Source organism: Lynx canadensis, chromosome E2 (assembly GCF_007474595.2).
Source record: "Lynx canadensis isolate LIC74 chromosome E2, mLynCan4.pri.v2, whole genome shotgun sequence".
Classification (NCBI taxonomy): domain Eukaryota; kingdom Metazoa; phylum Chordata; class Mammalia; order Carnivora; family Felidae; genus Lynx; species Lynx canadensis.
In genome coordinates this window covers 26,552,456-26,573,996 of record NC_044317.1, presented here as the reverse complement: position 1 = coordinate 26,573,996, position 21,541 = coordinate 26,552,456, and the positions used below count along the sequence as shown (strand labels likewise).

The following is a 21,541-nucleotide window of genomic DNA, read 5'->3' as shown; positions in this document are numbered from 1 at the left end:
AGGCTAGGCCCTGCCTTCCTCTACGACCCAGGAATCCCACGCACAGGTGGTGGTGCATGTCAGAGTGCTTCAAGGGGGAGGGAGAGCCAAATTTCAGGGCCCACCTGGCATGAATTGCAGGGTCTGAGAAGAAGTTACGTGTGAGGCATGGCCTGAAGACCCCTGTTTGTGCAGAGCAGGTCCCTGCCTCCCTGTTTACCCCTAACTGGGATCTCTTAGAGCCTTTTCCATAGTTGAGACAACTCAATAACCGTAAACCCTAACTCTGGGACCAGCCCGGGATGCTGGGCCATAATTGCCATTGTGGGAGGATGAGGTAAGGCTGGAATACAACAGGGGCAGGCCTGGGGCACACAACCGCCTCAGATCCAGTTCTGAGATGCCCACCTCTGCCTCTCCCTGCAGCCGCAGAGACCTGGACATTAACCGGCCTGGAACAGTACCCAATGCCAAGACACTCCGGTGAGTGCCCCTCACCCCCCAGCCTGTCCCTGCCCACCACGCCCAAGCCAGACAGCCCTTGTCCTCTGTGTCTGCAGCTGCCCCGTGATGCTGGTGGTCGGGGATAACGCGCCTGCTGAGGACGGTGTGGTGAGTGAGGGACAGTGTCCTGACTGGGGGTGGGAGGCAGGAGTACAGAGATCACTGGCCTCTGGCTGGCAGGGCCAGGCACTGGATGCTGGATTTCTCACCCCACCTCCCACCGTCTTGCCATGATGCATCACCACCTGGCACAATCCCACCCTTCGAGTGAGGGAGGCGTGGAGACGGGAGGGAGCTGGGGCCAGACCACCTGATGGCCACCCCGTCCCTGGGGTGAGGAGTACCAGGGTAGCCCCCCGTGTGACAGAAACTAGCACACCCTCCCTGTGCTTGAGGGCCTGGAGGAATGCGGTGTGTGCTGCTGTGGCCATGGGGACTCGGGCAGGGGCCTCAGTCTCCTGCTGAGCCTTGACCCTCCCTCACCTCACCGCCTGAACCCGCGGTCCCTGGCACTTTGCCCGCCACTGCCACCAAGGTGGCCCTGGCTCCCCGTGAGGACATCGTCCGGCCAGCAGTTATGAGTGGAGTCCAAGGATCTCAGGTCCCTTGGGGCGCTGCTTCCTGATCTGCAGGGGCCTGACTTTCAGAAGGCAGCCTGGCGGGCGTGGGGCAGCCTCAGCCAGGGCCCCGGTGTCAGTCCGTGTCTGCCCCCTGCACACCCTTCTCACGAGTAGAGCCTCTCAGCTCTGGGAATAGAACCTGCCTTAGCAACTGGGGCAGGGGCTCCCCTGATACCCTGGGGGCTGGGGCTGCCTTACTCTGCTGACCTTGTCCCTAGGTGGAGTGCAACTCCAAACTGGATCCAACCACCACGACCTTCCTGAAGGTGAGGCCTTCTTCCCCAGCCATAGGCCGGCTCCTCAGCCAAGGGCCCAGCCTCAGGGAGGGGCCTGCCTGGGGTCCCATCCAGGGCGGGAGCAGGACAGCGTGTCGGGTCAGCGCAGCCTGTTTAGGTATACGAGGCTTGGGCAGGGTGTGGGGTGGCCCCCGCTCAGCTCACCCCCTTCTCTTCCCTGCAGATGGCAGATTCCGGGGGGCTCCCCCAAGTCACACAGGTGAGACTCTTGGCCCTCCTTCCCTTATCTGGCCCAAGTGGGGGAAGCCTCCTTTTCCCCTAATCCCAGGCAGCCAGTCAAAGCATGTACTGTCTCTCTGTCCTGCAGCCAGGGAAGCTGACTGAGGCTTTCAAATATTTCCTGCAAGGCATGGGCTACAGTAAGTATACCTCCCCCTGCCCCCGCCCTAGAGACCGGTGGGCAGGCAGCAAAGTGGGTTTGGCACACGGTGGCAGGTGGCACTAAGCCTGTGGGCATATGAGCTCTGTGTTCTCAGGGCCCACATGCTGTGCCACTCCCCACATGCTCCCCACATGACGGGGGACCCTCTAGGGCGTCTCCACCTGCGTTGTAAGTAGATGATCCCAGGCTATGTCTGGCTCTCCTCTGCTCTTGGAGGGGCTTTGGGACAGTGCTCTCCTAGCAGCATTGGAGCGGTAAGGCTCTTCCTCCAGCCCTGGGGGACGAGAGCCCAGGGCTGAGTCCTGCCCAGAAAGCCTGCCTACAGGTGAGTCATATATACCACCAGCTCCCCGCCAGGCCTATGGCACCTGAGAAGGGCTTTTGTCACACGTGGTGGGATGGTGCAAGGGACATTAGAGTGGTCTTGGAATCTAGGGCGTGAGGAAGGCAAGTGAGGCCACCTGGGTTTTAGGAGAGAGACAAGGCAGCCAAACCTGGGGGTTGCATATATGAAGACCCCAAGGGAGTAGGGGCCAAGGGGTGGCTATGCCCACTCTCCTCCCCTCTCCAAACTGCCCCTTGTGCAGGGATGATATCCCCAGACTGCTCATGGGCACCTCTAAATCACATACACACATGCACATGCACACACCCTTTTTATCTCCTTGATTCCTCCCCTTTCCCCCATATACCTGGCTCTCCTGCTGGAAGCAAAACTCTTCTCCCTGAATTTGTTTCCCCCCTGGACTTTACCCTCTGGAGCTTGTGCCTCCTTAGAAGGACAGGCCCGTGGGGGAAAACTGGGGGCCCAGCCAGGAGTGGAAATCCCTCTGGCCCCCCAGGAGCCTGCCAGCCTCTTGTGGGGATGTAGGGCAAAGAGAGGCCAAAGCCAACAGCGAACCACAGCAGGAGCTCTGTGGCTGGGCCTGAGCCCAGGGCCTGCCCCGTGAGCATCTGTGGGATGGGTAGACCAGCAAAGCTTATTGGGCTGGGACATGTTCTCAGGACCCCAGGCAAAATGCCACCAGGCAGCCTGAGAGCTGGGCAGGATTTAGGAGGTTGTGCAGGCCTCCCCCATTCTGTACGTGGGGGAACTGGGGCCCAGAAGAAGGGTGAGGGTGCTGGCCCTAGCCCTGTCACCAAGAGCCCCTCAGGGTCACAGCCCAGGCTGGAGAAGCAAGATGAGTGCCTCCACCGTGGGATCAGGGCTCCCTCCAGGGCTGCTGCTTCAGTGGGTGGGCAGGAGGGGGCTTCCTAAAGCTCTGGCCCTGCCCCAGCCCGCTCTGTTCCTGTCCTGTTGTCTTCTCTCCTGACCCTCGCAACACCCTGGCCTCGCCGGATCACGCTCTTCACCCGTGTTCTGTGTCTCCCCCCACCCTGCCCCACCCCTCTGGCTCTGTCTTCTCTCTTAGTTGCATACTTGAAGGACCGAAGGCTGAGTGGAGGAGCAGGTAGCCCTGTGGCCCCTCCCCTGATGCATGGATCCCCACCCCAGGACCCCCTGCTCTTTCCTCTGTGCAGCGCTGCGGCCGGGCCTCATCTTGCTGTGGTTTGGAACTTTCTTGTGTCCCGCTCGCCTCCTAAAGCCCAAAAGAGTCGTGCTTTTTCACAGATCCTGGACCTAGTGGGCTGCGTCCCATGTCAGGGCTCTAGATTGGCTGGGGTTCAGAGCGGTCTGGCTTCTGGGTGGCCATGGGCCACGTGGCTTTCAGAGCTCAGGCATTTGGAACCAGAGCCTCTCAGAGGTAAAGCCTAGGCCTGGCCCTGGGTGCAAGGGTGTCTGACCATGCCCCAGCTGGACCAATGGCCAGCTGAGTTCAGGGAGGTGGAGTTTGCCCCTGAGCGTCTTGCTCGTGAAACTCCAAATAAGGACAGAAATTGGATGTAGGGCAGTTTGTGGCCACCACACCTAGTCCTTCTTCACGGAAGTAGTCCCACTCCCCTGTCCCATCATCCTCTTGAGGGGGGGCATCGCTGGAATTCTGTCCCGTCCCTGTAGCAGCTCAGGGGTACCCGGGCAGTGACCCCATTCTGGCCATAGCTCTGGCCAGCTGTTGTGAGCTGGGTCCTCCTGGCCTCTGCGGGGTGCCCGGTCCCCCCCTCTTTGGCTCATTCACTCGCTGGTGCTGCATGCCTCCGGCTTGATGGAGTAGGTGCCAGAGCCCTGGCTTGGGAGGGGCCTCTGTGCCATTGGAAAAACGGGTCTTGCCGCTTTGCTTGTGTCAACCCTTCTCCTGCCTGCTGGCACCCAGACCCGCCTGCCAGTCCTCATGCCCGTTCCCATCTCTGCCCACAGTGCCCTCGGCCAGCATGACCCGCCTCGCCCGCTCTCGTACCGCGTCGCTCACCAGTGCCGGTTCGGTGGATGGCAGCCGCCCGCAGGCCTGCACCCACTCGGAGAGCAGCGAGGGGCTGGGCCAGGTCAATCACACCATGGAGGTGTCCTGTTGAAGCCCCTAGCCTGGCAGAGATGCCCACCTGCCCCCGCCCGCATCGACGTCCCACTGGCATCCTCGCGCCGGCTCATTTTCCCTTTAGTTTATTTTTGTGAAGGCCGGGGGAGGAAATGGGTTCACTTCTCTTTTGTTAAAAACGTGAGGGGATTCATCCTAGATGCTGCAGCAGAACGGTCTCCAGATGGTTTGAGAGGCTCGCTCCTCCCCACCCCCACCTCACTCACCTTGTTAACTTGGCTGACTTAGGCCCCTCTTCCAACTCCCCACGGTCTGGGCGGGGCTCAGGGAGGAAGGGGATCTGCTAAGGAAAGAGTTCAAGTCCTTCTCTGGGCAGGATCCAGGGTAATATCCTGGACTGAAGAAAGCATGGGATGACCCCCATGGGCAGGGCAGGTTTGAAGATGGGATGGGGTTTTGAGGTGGTGTGCTGGGACAGCAGGAGCATGGGGTCCAGCTCAGGCACCGGGGTGACAGGAGACAGCACAGGGGAGCACTAGGAGGTAGGGGCCCTGGAGCTCTGCAGGCTCCTTTCTCCCCATCTCCCCCACCAAGCACATCTGTTTCTGTCTTTTGCACATGTGACAATCATCTGAACCATAGCCACAAGGGGGCGCTCTGACCAGGCAGCAGTTTTCCTGGTGCTCTCTGGGCTAGCCTGGTGATGTAGGGCCAGGCAGACAGGCAGGCAGGGGCTGAACAGGGTTTCTCTGCTCCAGGAAGACCAAACACAGAGGACCTTACAGGCAGGAACCCCACAGACTGTCCCAGCCCACACACTCCACCACCTCGTGGCCCTGTCCCATGTCTGAGCCAAGGCCCTGAGGTAGAAAGTCACCTGATCCTGTATCTCCATAGGGGCCTGACTTGGGGGCTGAACTTAAATGCTGGGATAGCCCATGAAGGTCGGATGCACCCCTGAGAACTTCACGGTGTCTGCCTTCAGGAGCCAGTATGTGACTAGAGACAGTAGTGGCTGAGATTCCCGGCAGACCCCCTCTTTTGTCCCCAGGTTCCATGGAGGACAACCCAATCAGCAGCAGTGTGTCCAAGGCCACCAGAAACTTGGTGTTGTTAGGGAGAGTTCTGGTCAAGCTATGCCAACATTTTATGTGGGCATCACTAAGCAAGAAGAGATTTTATCTGGAAAGAAATGGTCTAAGGTAGTGAGACTTCTGCAGGCCCACATCACCATCTCAGGACTGTTGGAGTGGCTTGGGCTGGGGCTTGCTGGGTCCTGGGGTGGGAGGTGGAGGTTCCAAAAGAGAACAAGGTCCAGGCAGAGGAGAAAGGCTCTCCATGTACCCCAGTCCCCTCCTTTCACCTGAAGCCCAGGACTGAGCCACACACATCCAACCCACCTGCACCATCAGGGAGAATCTCCTGGCCCAGAAACAGGAGCCACTTGTCTTGGAGCCTAAATCAATTGCCACAAACTCTAAAACAAGTGAAAGAGCAATGATAAAGGCAGTACTATGGAGGGGACAGTTGCGTGTGGGGTGCTCTGAGGCTGAGAGGACACCTGCATCCACATTTCTGCACATATCACCCCCTTCTAGAATCTTAAGCCATTACTAGACTGCTCTAGAGCCTGGTGGAGTGTTAGTCTGTCCCCAGTTCTATTCACTCACGTGCTTCCTTTGAATATCAAATGTGACTGTTTGAAAAGCTGGTAGAATTAATCCCTCTTAACTGTAGATAGCGCTGCAAATCTTGGATTTTTTTTTCTGTCTTCTTTCAGATAAGATATCTATAAATATCTATACATTATATATATATATATGTATATTGGGTCTTCCTGCGTGTGGTTTTCCATCGGAGGTTGTCTCTTTGGTCAAAGTGAACTTTTAATGGAGTTTATTATTTTCCTGTCTATATAAAGCGAAGAACCTAATTTTGTGTATTCTGGTGGCTGATGTCATGAAACTTTGAGACGACAAAATGTAAAACAAATAAAAACCCTTGTCAAAGTATTAAGAGTTAAGTGTCTGGAAAACTAATAAACTAAGAAGAATTTGAGTGTGGTGACACAAGGCCCATCATAGGAAGCTCGTGAGAAGGCAGCATTGAGGCTGGTGCTTCTTGAGGTTTAGATGGGGTTGCATATGTAGGAGTGTCCATCCATGTTTCTATTTCTGGTTCTTTTTTTCTTTTTTAACTCTACCCCCACCCTGGGGCTTGAACTCAGGACCCTGAAATCAGATCCCAAGATTCAGAGTCGTCTGCTCTACCGACTTTGATCCAGCCATGTGCCCCACCTATTTCCTGTTCTGATCACATTCATTATCTTGTCAATTCTTACATTAATTCCATAGGGTAGATATTAGTTTCACAGCTGAGGAAACGGAGCCTCAGGAGAAGGAATTTACCCTAATAATATTGTAAAGCTGAGAACTGGCTTTGGCATTGGCTTCAAAACACTCTCTATTCAATGCTTCATTTACTTAACAGCATGCTACTTTCCCAGGTTTTAACCAAAATTTCGGACTCATTCACTCATTTACTCAATAAATACATAATTGCATACCTGCTATGTGTCAACCAATAAAGAAGCATCTAAATAAAAATAAAACCCACCATGTGCTATGCAAATGATGACAAACGGATATACTAGCGAGTGCGGGCAGAGGCGGGTTATTCTACTTCTGGGAACCCTCCCCCTGCCCCTCGGAAACACACACAACCTGACCCACCACACTCCGAAACGCACGCACGCACATTGACAACCTGCTCCGTGTAAAACGGTTAGATGACCGTAGCTAACGGAGACTCGAGATCAGGAAGGCAGTCTGGTCGCCCACCTGGGTGCGCTGACAGCCTTGGTTGGTACCGGGAAAACGGGAGTTTTGTTCTTTACCCGGACTTCTATTCCGAAATGTCTCAGCTCATAGAGACCGAAGGGGAGAGGTGTGGCTGGCTCAGAACCAGGCTCGAGGCTCCACAGAGACACGCCTTATCGGACCCGACTTAAACCCAACTGGGTACACTCGGGCTCCACAGGATGTGCTCAGGAAGAATGATTTGACCAGGTGCAAATCCCCACTCGTCCTCCGCGTGGGATCAGGATGCGAGCGTCACGTGGCGCCGGGGCGGGGCCTGTGGCCCAGCCCCCGAGAGGCCTTTTACCGGACGCCGGAAGCGCTAGCGCGGAGCTTCTGAGCGGCTGGGCCGCGCGCCCTCCGCCATGGCTACCAGGGCAAAGCGCCGGCGGGTAAGTTGCGGGGGGCCGGAGCGGGGCCTGCCCGTCTCCCTTGCGGCTCGCCCCTACCCCGCCCGCAGTGCGGTCCCGCGCGTCCCTGCGGCTCCCTAGCGCAGGTCCCTGGCCGCCCTCCTTGTCCCCTCCCCCACCCAGAGCGAACTTCTCTCCGCGCGCATGCTGCGATGCCTTCCCGCTTCCCGCGCGTTCTCCTGGGCGGACCGTCCCCACCGCGCTGACTCGTTTCAGGTGGCGGGGCCTGTGGGAGGCGACGCGGACCCGGACCCGGACCCTGTGGCCGGCTTCCTGAGCTGGTGCCGGCGGGTGGGGCTGGAGCTGAGTCCCAAGGTGAGGAGGCGGGGGTGCGGGCGGACGCGGCTGGGGCGCAGTCCAGCCCTGACCCACCGCTCCCCCTGCTCAGGTGGCGGTGAGCCGGCAGGGCACGGTGGCCGGCTACGGCATGGTGGCCCGGGAGAGCGTGCAGCCCGGGGAGCTGCTGTTTGCCGTGCCGCGGGCCGCGCTCCTGTCGCAGCACACCTGCTCCATCGGCGGCCTGCTGGAGCAAGGTGGGTGCGCCGGCGGGGTGCGACGGGGAGGCGTGCCGCGGGGCCGCGCCGGTGCTCTCACCTCTGTGTCTCTCTCAGAGCGAGGCGCGCTGCAGAGCCAGTCCGGCTGGGTGCCGCTGCTGCTGGCGCTGCTGCACGAGCTGCAGGCCCCAGCCTCGCCCTGGAGCCCTTACTTTGCGATGTGGCCGGAGCTAGGCCGCTTGGAGCACCCGATGTTCTGGTGAGAGCCTTGGTGGGGGCGGGGAGCACCGGCCCCGTAGCCTCGCGGCTCGCTCCGCCCTGGCCCGGGGACGGGGCCACGAGCGCTAGTCCCGGTAGGGTGTGTGAAGGGAGCCTGGCTGGGGTGTCACCGCAGGCCTGAGGAGGAGCGTCGGCGATTGCTGCAGGGCACGGGCGTACCCGAGGCGGTGGAGAAGGACTTGGCCAACATCCGCAGCGAATACTATTCCATCGTATTGCCGTTCATGGAAGCCCACCCGGATCTTTTCAGCCCCAGGGTTCGCTCCCTGGAACTCTACCACCAGCTCGTGGCTCTTGTGATGGCGTACAGGTCAGTGAGCCGAACCTTGAAGGACTCCTTTCTTTAGATCTCAGTTGAGGGATGAGAGGGGAAAGAACAGTGAACCACACCCCAGTCTCTCACCCTACCCTGGGCTTTAGCAAAGTTCTCTCTGTGGCAGCTTTCAGGAACCACTGGAGGAAGAGGAGGATGAAAAGGAGCCAAACTCCCCTTTGATGGTGCCTGCTGCAGACATACTAAACCACTTAGCCAATCATAATGCCAATCTAGAATACTCTCCAGTGAGTGGATCCCTCTCAGTTATTGTTATTATGTGCACTGATGATCAGGCATTTGATTCAAACCAGTGCTGGTCGTTGATGCTGCCCTGACAGTTGGGCTCGGTGGGCTCCATTCTCCTCAGGCTAAAAATGTGTAGGTGAAGTTCTTCTGTTATGTACTTTGAGTTTGCGTATTCCAACGAAGTAGAACACAAAACTTCAAAACCCGCAGAGAAAGTTGTGGTTAATTCTGTAATAAGCTACTGCCGTTTACTTGGTGCTAGAGGTTGGTTGGCTCCTTTGTGCAGTGCCAGTGAACCAAGATCGTGTTGGGGCCCAGTGGACAGCAGCCTGGGTCAGATACACTGTCACTACTTTGGGGAAAGAAGAGGGAGGAAAGGGGAATGATCATAGGTCAAATCTAACTTGATATCAAGGGTATATCAATTCCATTTGCTATGTGGAAAGTTGCAAGATCAGATCCAAGTTTATGGAATCAAAATTTAGGAAATGGCTATTTTTTAATTTTTGCCTCTATCTGCCATTTCTACTTTGATCTTGGTTTAATTGTTCAATTTTAAAACCCAGCGACTTTTACCCCTTTCATCCTACTGTACAGGCATACCTTGTTCTATTATACTTCAGATACTGCATTTACAGGTTGAACGTCTGTGGCAACCCTGTGTTGAGCAAGTCCGTCAGTGCTGCTTTTTTAACAGTACTTGCTTCATGTCTGTGTGTCATACTTTTGGAAGAATTTGTAACTGCAAGAATTGCAGGATTTCAGAGTTTTCCATTGTTGCTATATTTGTTCTGGTGATCTCATCCCAGCAGTTACAACTCACTGAAAGCTCAGACAGTGATTAGCATTTTTTTTAGCAAGAAAAGCCCATTTTTCTGTTCTTTAGGATGTAATACTGTTGAACACTTAGTAGACTACGGTATGGCATAAGCTTTATTAAAAATCTTTTAAACGTATGTTTATTTTTGAGAGAGAGGATGTGAGCTGCGGAGGGGTAGAGAGGGAGACACAGAATCCATGGCAGGCTCCACACTGTAAGTGCACAGCCCAACTTGGGCCTCAAATGCACGAACCATGAGGTGAGGTCACGACCTGAGCCAAAGTCAGACACTTAACCAGTTGAGCCACCCAGGCACCCCATAAACATCACTTTTATATGCACTGGGAAGCCATAAAATTCATTTAAGTTGGCTTTTGTTTTTGGTTTTTTGTCTTTTAACATTATTTGCTCTTTTGTGGTGCTCTGGAACTGAACCTGGACAATCTGAGGTATGCCTGTACAGGATCTTAACAGGAACTAAAAAGGTAGAATGTTGGAAGGTGTATCATCAGTCCCATTGCTGAACTGCACCCACCGGAGGCTTTTCCTAAAACAGAAATTATCTTCGTGGGTTGGCCAGGGAAGGGCTTAGTCCCAGCTTCTCCCTTCCACCCCAGAATTGTCTTCGGATGGTGGCCACTCAGCCCATTCCTAAAGGCCATGAAATTTTCAACACTTATGGACAAATGGCTAATTGGCAACTCATTCATATGTATGGTTTTGTTGAACCGTATCCCGACAACACGGATGACACAGCTGACATTCAGATGGTGACAGTTCGTGAAGCAGCATTACTGGGTGAGTGTTGGATTAAGTCTTGCACACTACACTGATGGACGTGTCTCTGTCCCCACCCCAAGTGCTCTTAAATAGCAGTTGCCCCTTTTTTGGTAGACTGGGTGGGGTAGATGGAAGAAGAAATGAACTGGTGGGTATATGGAGACTTACACAACATTGCTTTTCTACCTACAGGAACAAAAGTTGAAGCTGAAAGGCTCCTACTGTATGAACGCTGGGATTTCTTATGCAAACTGGAGATGGTAGGGGAAGAGGGAGCCTTTGTAATTGGGCGGGAGGAGGTGCTCACTGAAGAGGAACTGACCACCACACTCAAGGTAAAGGGCTGAGAATAGATGAAATATTTGGAACTACATGAAAGAGGAAAGGTGGGATGGAGGGAGAGGACACTTAAATGCTGCCAAGACAGGTCTGGCTTTTCTCTAAATTCAGCGATTCAAAATTAAAGGGCCCAATGATTGCTTCTAGGTACTATGCATGCCTGCTGAGGAGTTCAGAGAGTTTAAAGACCAGGATGGATGGGGAGATGATAAAAGGGAAGAGGAGAGCTTGACAGTCACAAATATCCCCAGGCTGAAAGCATCATGGAGACAGCTGCTTCGGGACAGTGTTTTGTTGACCCTGCAAACCTATGCCACAGACTTAAAATCTGAACAAGATTTACTAAGTAACAAGGAGGTCTACACCAAACTCAGCTCGAGGGAACAGCAGGCCTTGCAGGTTCGCTATGGTCAGAAGATGATCTTACACCAGTTGTTGGAACTGACAAGTTAGCAGGTTCCCTGTTGCCTGAAAGACCATCCACAAGAACTTTATTCTAAGCTCACATTCATTGATGCTTGAAAAAAAAGGAAAATCTGGGTCTTTTGCTTTTCCTTTAATAAATACCAACAGGAAAAGTAACAAAGGTGGTGTGCTAGGGGTAACTGAGATAAGGGTGACCTGTTTAAGGACTGGGTACAGCAGACTTGCAGATTGCTGTTACTAAGATCACTGAATTTTATAGCTGTTTTGTTCTCAGTCTGAACCAAAGGTTAGAAGAAATGTGATAGTAATAGGTTCCTGTTGTAGTCTAGCATTTGATAACAACGTGGACTTTGAAGGTAGACCTGGGTCTGTTTTGAGCAAGCATCCCCCCACTCCAAGACTTCATTTTCTGTTAGAGGGTATGATATGGCACTGGCACTCAACAACTACTGTACTTGCTCAGGAGTCTGAAGTTTCCTCTACATGGCACAGCCCACCGGTAAGGGAAGAAACCCTAAGCCACCAATGACATTCAAGCCCCATTACGATTTCTGCTGTTGAGTCTTGAACTTTTTGTCCTCTGTGGCCATAAAACTTGAGTTATTAAGGTATATTTTATTTTAAATAGTGTAAAGTTTAAAAACTTTTTAAAACAAGTCGGTATATGTGATATATTATCAAAACTCCATGCGGACAGAGGGTATGAAAAATGTTTTGTAATTATTTAACCATAGAAACCTGATCCAATGATTTTTTTACAGCTGAAACACTACAAAATTCACTTCCTTGCTTGTTTAAAGATGCCAGATTCATGTAAGTGATCTACCATGCAGCAAGAAGTGACGTTTCCCATTGGCAACAGGCTCTGCGAGGCTGGGTTGTCCACTTTCCTCACCACCAGCACTGGCTGCTGATACTACTGAGAAAGGCACAGTGGAGTCATGTGTGTGTCATGACTTTAATGTTTTGACTACAGTATGCATACACATACAAGTAATGGGAGCTAGAGCCCAGGAACTAGAAAGGCTACAAAATACAACACGTGGACCAATACATTTACAAAACATTCAAAATGCTTACAAAAGGGGCTGTATTGGTCCTTTTGACTTTGTTGTTGTTCAACATAGCCTATATAGGGCTATTTACTGGGATAATGGGGAAGGGCAATTCATACACTATTAGTTCCCTTTCCCACAATTTACAAGGATCAGAAGAAAGGGGCACTTTTAGGCCTGGTCCGGTTTTACGTTATAAAAAGAGCTGACTGCATCTTGCAGGGCCTAAGGGGGCAGGTTCTCCAGTAGAAATGAGAAAATGATGCTCTCCCAGCAGTCGGCTTTAGATTTGGGGAAGAGGCAAAACAAAAACCCATGGGATCTCAATTGTGAGCTCTTCCCATGTCCCCTAAGCATACCAAATAGTAGCACATACACATTTTTAACAACTTTGTGATTTTCAAGGTCCCCTGTCCACATTAAAAAAATAAGTTACACAATATTTAAACTGGCTTTTTTTTGCTATTCTTTGGGACACCAGGAATGTCAGAAGACATGGAGCTGTATTGTTCTGTCCCCAGACAAGTGGATGGCATCAGCAGCCTTTTCAGTTACAAGCTGGGCAGGTACCAAGTTTATCTACTTGCCTTGGACACATTTTGCACAAACCCAAGAAGTTCCAGACAAAAGTTTTCTCTTTCATATATTTACACAAGTTCAAAATGATATTCACAGCATCTTCTAAATTTTGGCCAAGAGTCAAAAAAATGCATTTAAACTTTGGAACGTGCCCACATACACAGGAAGCTGACCCAAACAGTAATTGGGGCAGGTACCCGAGAACCAAAGGGCTGGGAAAGTCAGGAAGAGCTGAAAGGATTCTTCAGCCAGTTTATGAACTTGGTGCAGTGGGACCTCCAGGCTGACACATTTACAGCAGAGATGCAGTTCCATCTAACTGGCACCTGTCCCTTCCATTACTTGCTGAGCCTGCTTCTGTCCCATGCAGCACTGTGCAACCGACTGGAATAACCTGAAAAATAGAGACAATCACAAGTTTGTGATAAAACTTGAGGCCTGGCAATCCCTTGTGTCACATTAGCTCTGGCTATTATTACCCTCTTAATCACCCACCCTAGCTAGAGCCATCATCTGTTTCATTCTTAGACAAATCACTTTGAACTCACTTTTCAATTTCTGGGGCACAGTGTACAAATTCATGGTTCCAGAACTTAAACGCTGGATTTTTAATCAGCTCAATGAAGGTAATAAGAAGACCCCAAGGATGTGGCCTATTTACAATCAACCGTTCCAAGAGAACCCTGAAGGGAAGAAAAGATGAGTTAATGCACAGAGAAACCTAGAAATTTATGAACACTTCTCCTTTACCTTTATTCCTATCTTTTCTCCTTGATTACTAAACTACATGCAAAAGTTACTAGCTTTACTGAAGACAGGTGGATTAAGGTCTAAACGATCTATCGCAGTTAATGCAGGTGGATTCCGAATTAGTCTTCTACGCTCACTAACTGGAAAAGGCAGGATACAAATCTAGGTTTTCTAAGTTAAAGGATAATAGTATCAGATTACATGGCTCACAGAAAGCTACTTAAGGAATGCACAACCAGTGAAAAGAAATGAATTCTAATACTACCTGGGTATGTGTGAAAATAATCAAGGGTATTATTTAATGAGATACTGTAACACACAAACTATTAGGTGAAGGGACAAGTTTTTTTTTTTTTTTCAACGTTTATTTTTGGGACAGAGAGAGACAGAGCATGAACGGGGGAGGGGCAGAGAGAGAGGGAGACACAGAATCGGAAACAGGCTCCAGGCTCTGAGCCATCAGCCCAGAGCCTGACGCGGGGCTCGAACTCACGGACCGCGAGATCGTGACCTGGCTGAAGTCGGACGCTTAACCGACTGCGCCACCCAGGCGCCCCTAGGGACAAGTTTTTAAAGTCTGGTCCGGTTTCTAAAATGTGTATCTCTCTCACCAGAATCCACCCATTGCCTAATCTCTGGTGTAGTTTATCATTAGGAAAACGCCAAGTACAATCCTCTATTTCTCCTTCAAACCTTTCAACCTAGAGGATGAAGGAAAAAGCCCAAACTCTTTAACAAAATGCCTTTTAATAGGCCTATGTGAATTCTGGACTCTGGATAAAAATGTTATTGCTACCATCTGAGAGAAACTTGATTTTCAATCAAGATACCTATACCTTTTGTCAAAACCTTTTTATTTTAGCAATGATTATGATTTGCAATTCTCTACTTGTAATTCTGGGTCCATCAGACTAATTACCAGGGTAGGAATCAATGTACATTTTGTTCACTACTGTATCCCATATCCCACATGTAAAAGATGTTTTAAATGGACACAAGATCTCAACAAACAGTGCACAGAAAACACACTCGATGCATAAGTTAAGGGGAAGAGGCAACCATTGAGAATCATCCAAAAAACTTCTCCCTTACCTTGTAATCTGTTCTTGGATAGCTTCAGTGTTGGCCTCTGCAAAAAGGTACAGCATGGTGCAGCTGAAGTAGTGAGTGTGGCTATTTGGGTACCGCAGCTGATTTGCAATTGCATTCAAGAAGAGATATCGACCTAGAAATTCAGAAAACAAACTTTATTAAAGACTTGCTCTGAGAGGCCAAGGCAAAAAGACATCATTCTGAGTGGCTAGGGTTTGGATTTGGGATCCTGGCCTTTCCCGTGTCCTTTAGTTTCAACCAGTGGTTCTCAGGTTTCCACTTCTGGGAGATATATTTTTTTATTTTCCACATTACAATTTTTAGAAATATTTAAAAACAGATACCCTGCATATTAATACATGTTAATAAAAGCATTCCCCCCCCCCAAAAAAAAAAATCAGGGAAGAATATCCCTAATTTCACAGATCTATTTAATGTCATTTAATAGGAGACAGCTGGATTCTTCTAATCCTGTGTTCAGTCTGCTCCAGTATTGTTTCCTGTAGCCTCTGGAAAACTCCACTATACACTCACGGCAAGAGTTTCCCCACCACCCAAAAAAAGAAAATAGCCAGAGCCATAAACAGACTAACAAAATATTATATGCCTGTTATGACAAAGTATTTCTATGACCAGACTGTGGCAAACAGTACAGAGAACTTAACTCTGAGAATTGGCTAGTTTCACTCACCTTCAGTGTCCAAGTCCACAGCCAGGTTCTGGAAGATGTCCATGTGAGCCGAGTGGGTGATCGTGCTCATTGATGGCGTGCTACCCTTGTTGTGGATGTGTGCAATGGCCTGAGTCCCTACATAGAGCACCAGTGCATTGATGAGCTGGAGGTTGTAACGATTGCCAGGTTCATTGGATACCTAAATGAACAAAACAGAGAACTCCTTATTTTCATAGAGGACTCACTATTTCTAAACCCTTTTTACGCCTTCATAGAAAAGCTGAACTGCTCTCAGTGTTCTTTGGGATTTAACTTTTAGAAATTTACTTGACTTTGTGAGGTTGCTGAACAAATAACACATCTGTCTATGGGTGGTTGTGTCAGTAACAGGAAGGCAAAGCTTTAACAGGTGCCAGCAAAAAAGTACAGTTTATAAAGTCAGTCTATTATCTCAATGATAAAAAATATTGGGAGGGGCGCCTGGCTGGCTCAGTTGGTGGAGTGTGTGACTCCTGATCACAGGGTTGTGAATTCAAGCCCCATGTTGGGTATGGGGCATTCTTAAAATCTTGAAGAAAAAAATAATCTAGAGAGAGGGAAAAATGGTACTCTGGTGTGGAAAGACCACACGATTTCAAGTCCTTTTCTAAAACAGCAAACTAAGACAGAATCCCCTTATTAAGAACAATCATGGGGTGTGGGAGGAGCCTGGGTGGCTCAGCTGGTTGAGTGTCCAACTTTGGTTTGGGCCATGATCTCATGGTTCGTGGGTTCCGGCCCCACGTTGGGCTCTGTGCTGACCGTTCAGAGCCTGGAGCCTGCTTTGGATTCTGTGTCTCCCTTTCCTCCCTCCCTGTCTCCCTCCCCCTCCCCGCTCATGCTCTGTGTCTGTCTCTCAAAAATAAACAAACATTAAAAACAACAATAATCATCTGGGAGTACTGAAAGGGAACCATTATCAGCCATGTATTCGTACAGAAAATCAGCCAGTTCCCCTGGTTGCCTCTTCTAAGGCTTTGTATCATTGATAAGATGAACTAGTATAATGCATAATTCAGTGAATCTCATCCAACCATGAGAAATTTTTAAATCTGGTTGACTCCCAAATAGACCACTCACAGACACAGCTGAAAATTTAAGTCAAACCAATTAACCTGTAGGTTGCTGCGCAAATCAGACAGAAAAGTGACCGGTGATCGAGTTTTAAGATAGGAATCCAAATCCTTTTTGAACTGAGGTGGCATCACTCCAGTAAAATTGGTAAGAATCCGGGGTGCAATGTTAATTTCACTTAACATATCCACCTGCCACAGATAAATACAATAATCAAAACCAGAAGCATATGTAGGAGTTAACAGCAAATTCCATCTGTGCTAAAAAGTAGGATTGTTTTTCTAAAACTATACAATGTAAGATCTTACAAAGAGCTGCCACTTTTTATTAATCTGTAATTAAAAATCTATAAAAGGTAGGAATCTCTCATTCTGTAGTAAATCATCTTTCTAAATTAAGGCAGGATAGGTACCGTCTGTGAACAAGCCTAATAATGTGTAGCACTAGTTATTTTTTTCCTGGACTTGGATTTCAAAGTAAGGGTACAGAGGAGATATTGCTCACTCACCAAGAGCCCTAGTCTTTGAAAAGATGCCTCAGAAGAAAAGAACATCATACTTGTTACTTTTAAAAAAAATGCATGTGAAAGAAAAAGAATACAAAATACATAAGAATTACAATAGCTGCATCAGGGTGACACACAAAAAATACCTGTGGAATATAGGTATTATAAACGTCTGTTCTGAAATTCTGTGCAATCGGGGCCACCCAGCAAATGACTGGCCCAAAACCTTGGTTGACGTTCTGCAAAAATTAACTTGCTATCAAAATTAACTAAAAACAGCAGCTAGGCAAAACTGTAAACCAATATTCAGCAGGCTTAATAACATGATTGCCCCCTACCCCCAAAGAGCATCCTTATCTAACAAATAACTTATATGTGGTTTATGCTGGGGAAAGACAGGTTAAATAAGTCTACAACCAGAGAAAAGGACTGAAATACTAAGAAGTAACCTTGTTTTTCCTGGAAATGTTTAGAACTTTACCTTCAGATTAGGAGTGAATGGGTCTGGGAGCCTCATGTTTCTTGGGAAGGCACTCAGGATGAGATTTCTTAGCTGAATACAATTAGGTGGGATCACATCACAGAATCCATAATGATAATCACAAAGGAACTCAGGGAAATCATGCAAAAGAACCAGCAGCACTCTCAAAGTGCCCTATTTTTAAAAAATGAGAAGAACATTGGTTGTTTTCATATTAAGTTGGAAAGTTGGAGTAACATTTATACTATCATGAATGTTAACTCAAGTAAACAAGATAAAAGTATAAAGTATGCTTCATTAACAAATTACAGGCTTTAATAAAAAATTGTGTCACAAGTGATTTACCAAAATATATACATGTACATCTGGAAATCACCAAAATCTAATTTTGGGGACTTAATACCTTAAATGCTGTATACTAGAAGAGACTAGCAAAAAAAAAAAAAAAAAAAAAAAAAAAAAAAAAAAGACATAGGCTTCTAACTTCAGAAGCTGAAAAAACATAATTTATGAAAACCAAGAATGTAAAAGAGCCAAAATCAATTACATGTTTAAAAAGTATTAAAGGAGCATGAACCAAAATTGGCTGTTTGAAAAGATTAATAAAATTGATAAACCCTACTAATGGAAAAAATATTAATAGCAAGAATGAAATGGGACCATCACTACAGATCCTACAGACATAACAGTTTAAGAGAATGGCCCCCAGTTATATGCTAATAAATTTGACAATTCAGATAAAATAAACTACTTTAAAAACCAACTTGCCAAAACCCAAATCAAAATAAAGTGAATAGGGGAGCCTGGGTGGTTCAGTTGGTTAAGCTCTTGGTTTCAGCTCAGGTCATAATCTCACGGTTCGTGAGTTTGAGCCCCGCATCGGGCTCACAGCTGTCAGTACAGAGCCCACTTGGGATCCTCTGTCCCCCTCTCTCTGCTCCTCCCCACCCTTGTGGCTCTCCCCCCCACCCCCAGCATCTCTAAAATCAATGAATAAGAGCTCCCCAAACTTTTTTTTTAATTTTTAAAGAGAACTTTCCCCAACTTTTTCAATGAGATTAGCATAATCTTGACACCAAAATTTGATGTGAAAAGTCACACAAAAATCCTAAATATCAGAAATAGAAATAACAGTGATATATCATGACCAAATGATTCAAAATGCAATGGCAGTTTAAACATTTTAAAATTAATGGAGTTATAATATTAACAGAAAAAAGATTTTTTACATTATCTTGAATGCAAAAAGGCATTCAATATGACTCCATACCTATTTAATGATTTAAAAACTCAACAATTATGAATAGAGGGCATTTCCTTATTCAGATAATGGTATCTGCAAAACAAAACTGTAGATTTATAAAAACATTATACTTAATGGTGAATAACTAAAAGCTTTCCTTAGGATCATTAATGAGACAAACATGTCATTATCACTCTCTTCTATTCAACACTTTCCTGGGAGTTACTGGCAAGAAAAAGTAAAACACAAACCCAAAGTTACATGTTGATGGAACGAATACAGAATACACTACTCCCCACAAAAGACACTCATAAACTCCCAGAAAATGTAAATGTTGCAAGGTAGCTGGATGCAAGGCCAATATACAAAAATCAGTTTGTTTCTATACATTGCTACCAAGTATGAAAAAGTTTAAAGATATTTTACAATGTCACCAAAAAACCCACAAAATGTATAGGCATAAGTCTAAAGAAAGAGGTTGAAAAGCTCTATTCTGAAAACTACAAAGCACTGCATAGTAAAATTAAAGACCTAACTAAATAGAAATATTCATGTTCAGGATTGAAAGCTCAATATTATTAAGATGTCTATTCTCTCCAAAATGATCTAGAGATTCACTGCAATCTCAATCTAAATCCCAGCCAGCTTTTAGAAGTGAAGATGACTGTGTAGTTTTATGCAACGGCAAATGACACAAAATAGCCAAAATAATCTTAAAAGAGAGCAAAGTTGAAGAGGAATCACTTTGCTTGATTACTCTGGCTTTATATGTAAGTCTTACAACTCAAGACAGTTTTATACTGCCCTAAGAACACAAAACAGATGAACTAGAGAGACACCCATACACAAATGGTCAATTATTTTGACATAGGTGCCCAAGCAATTCAATAGGGAATAAAGAATGTTACTGAAAAGCTGTACATTATTTATTGGGGTGGGGATATAAGGAAAGAGGAGGAAACGAATCTTACCATACACAAAAATAACTCTGAGATAGGTCATACCTCCTAAGCGTAAAAGCCAGAATTATACGGCTTCTTGGGCAGTGAACAGAGCACACACAGAAGAGAATGCGACTTGGGACTGCCAAAGATTTCTTACGTCAGATACAAAAAAAAAAAAAAGATTTCTTACATGAGATGAAAGTAAAAACTTGGTAATTCTGACTACATTAAAGTTTCCATTCCTCAAAAGACACCCTACTTTTAAGGGAGTAAAAAAGCCACAAGAGTAGGAAATGTTTGAATATATATTAAACAAAGGGCTTATATCCAGAATGTATGAAGCAGTCCTATAAAAAGAAAACAGATAATCTAGTAGAAATATGAGCAAAAAACTGGAAGAGGAGCATCACAAAAGGATATCCAAATGGCCAAGCTATTCATTTAAAAAAAAAAAAAAAAAAAATCAAGGAAATCCAAACTAAATCCACAATGAGATCCTACTGCACAACTGCCAAAATGGCTAACAGAAAACAGTAAATACCAGGCACATGCTGGTGTGTCAATTAACAGCTATGTATATTTTATAAAAGTAGTAGGATCTACTAAAGCTGAACATATGGAATGCCCTGTTCGGGTGCTGGTTATACAAGAACATTTGACTTTTGCACTTTTCTGAATATATATTATACTTTAAAAGCTTAATAAAAAATATTAGGCCTCACATTCCCAGTTTAGAGTGTGTAAGTATTTTTAAATTTTATTTTAATTTGTAACTCTAGGTTAATTACCTTATAGAGGATTTGCATAGGTTTGGTGAGTTCCACATTTCTAAGGAAAGGCGCTAAATATTTGAATAAATCAATCAGTAGCTGTGCATACATAGGCCATCCCTGAAAGAAAGAAATGTACATGAGTCGTAATTCTACTCAGTTGCTGTTCTACCACCAAAAAGTTGACTTGTTTACTATCTTCTTCAGACTAACAGAACTAGAGAATACTGACATAAATAAGTCTCTTGAAGACTGGCATTAAAAAGGAGTAAGGATAATTACAGAAACAGTGAGAAATATTTAAAACAAAATGGCTCCAGAATTCTAGGATGTATGGGTCCTTGTGCCTGTAAGCAAAATTTGAAGAGGAGTAGTAAACCTGGAGAAAATTTCAGACACAACACAAAACAGTCAACTAAAAAACTGACAGAGGTCTGTTTTCTTCCTTCCTTCCTGTATTTATCTATTTTTAAGTTCCTTGTTTCAATTAAGTCCTAGGTCTCAAACCATTTCTTTCCCCACTCCCAACTCCTGTCAAATAATTTGATCCAGTTTATAAAATGTTCACACTATAAATCCTCTATTTTCAGCCAAACATGGCTGAACCTGTCACCAACTCCCAATTTTACTAAGTATGTTTATTTGGGGGCAATTTTATTCAATATGTTATTGTGTTTCTCCTCCTGGAATATCAAACAATATACACTCCATTTAAGGATTAGCTCACTTTCTTTTTTGCCAAGCACATTAGTCATATTTTCTTCTGAAAGGCCAATCAAGGGTATGTTCTACCATATTCATTTGCCATTTAATTGCAAGATGGGAGAGAAACCTCTCATGTTAACTATATTTATTGCAATTACACTTTAAAAACTCTTTACTAAAGGGGGCACCTGGATGTCTCAGTCATTTAAGTGTCCTACTTCAGCTTAGGTCATGATCTCACAATCTGGGAGTTCGAGCCCTGCATCGGGCTCTGCACTGACAGCTCAGAGCCTGGAGCCTGATTTGGATTCTGTGTCTCCCTCTCTCTCTGCCCCTCCCCTGCTCACACACACACACTCAGTCTCTCAAAAATAAACACTTAAAAATAATAAAAATTAAAAAAATAAAACTCTTTACTAAAACTTGATCCTAATTTCTTCAAATACAGGCCAGCAGTCTTCACCCTTG

The 21,541-nt window shown here is 47.0% G+C and overlaps 3 protein-coding genes across 15 annotated transcripts in view; 2 read left to right on the top strand and 1 right to left on the bottom strand.

Moving 5' to 3' along the window:
• The window catches only part of NDRG4 (NDRG family member 4), a 43,715-nt gene extending 37,508 nt beyond the window's left edge, over positions 1 to 6,207 (top strand). For 4 of the 6 annotated variants that reach the window (XM_030299144.1, XM_030299139.2, XM_030299141.1 and 1 more), the window contains 7 exons: positions 406 to 462; positions 540 to 591; positions 1,322 to 1,369; positions 1,563 to 1,598; positions 1,707 to 1,758; positions 3,194 to 3,232; positions 4,078 to 6,207. In XM_030299144.1, coding sequence (XP_030155004.1) covers positions 406 to 462; positions 540 to 591; positions 1,322 to 1,369; positions 1,563 to 1,598; positions 1,707 to 1,758; positions 3,194 to 3,232; positions 4,078 to 4,232 — 439 coding nt within the window. In that variant the 3' untranslated portion in view covers positions 4,233 to 6,207. The remainder of the gene's footprint in view (positions 1 to 405; positions 463 to 539; positions 592 to 1,321; positions 1,370 to 1,562; positions 1,599 to 1,706; positions 1,759 to 3,193; positions 3,233 to 4,077) is intronic. The other 2 variants (XM_030299140.2, XM_030299143.2) reach the window with 1 other exon arrangement.
• Positions 6,208 to 7,367: 1,160 nt separating this feature from the next.
• SETD6 (SET domain containing 6, protein lysine methyltransferase) lies at positions 7,368 to 12,926 on the top strand. Of its 2 annotated transcripts, XM_030299138.1 has the most exons (9): positions 7,368 to 7,445; positions 7,680 to 7,778; positions 7,852 to 7,996; positions 8,075 to 8,216; positions 8,352 to 8,546; positions 8,677 to 8,797; positions 10,236 to 10,416; positions 10,591 to 10,733; positions 10,885 to 12,926. In XM_030299138.1, exons 1-9 carry the CDS (start codon positions 7,419 to 7,421, stop codon positions 11,188 to 11,190), a joined length of 1,359 nt encoding a protein of 452 aa, XP_030154998.1. In that variant the 5' UTR covers positions 7,368 to 7,418; the 3' UTR covers positions 11,191 to 12,926. The 2 variants fall into 2 exon arrangements, with proteins under 2 accessions (XP_030154998.1, XP_030154997.1); XM_030299137.1 differs by having other exon boundaries at positions 7,852 to 8,216.
• The window catches only part of CNOT1 (CCR4-NOT transcription complex subunit 1), a 102,526-nt gene continuing 93,820 nt past the window's right edge, over positions 12,836 to 21,541 (bottom strand). For 5 of the 7 annotated variants that reach the window (XM_030299130.1, XM_030299132.1, XM_030299135.1 and 2 more), the window contains exons 43-49: positions 20,387 to 20,488; positions 17,412 to 17,585; positions 16,467 to 16,616; positions 15,331 to 15,511; positions 14,640 to 14,772; positions 13,346 to 13,480; positions 12,845 to 13,191 (exon numbers count right to left, since the gene is read on the bottom strand). In XM_030299130.1, the coding sequence (XP_030154990.1) occupies positions 13,113 to 13,191; positions 13,346 to 13,480; positions 14,640 to 14,772; positions 15,331 to 15,511; positions 16,467 to 16,616; positions 17,412 to 17,585; positions 20,387 to 20,488 (954 nt within the window). In that variant the 3' untranslated portion in view covers positions 12,845 to 13,112. Of the gene's footprint in view, positions 13,192 to 13,345; positions 13,481 to 14,639; positions 14,773 to 15,330; positions 15,512 to 16,466; positions 16,617 to 17,411; positions 17,586 to 20,386; positions 20,489 to 21,541 lie in introns of those variants that run through there. The other 2 variants (XM_030299133.2, XM_030299136.1) reach the window with 2 other exon arrangements.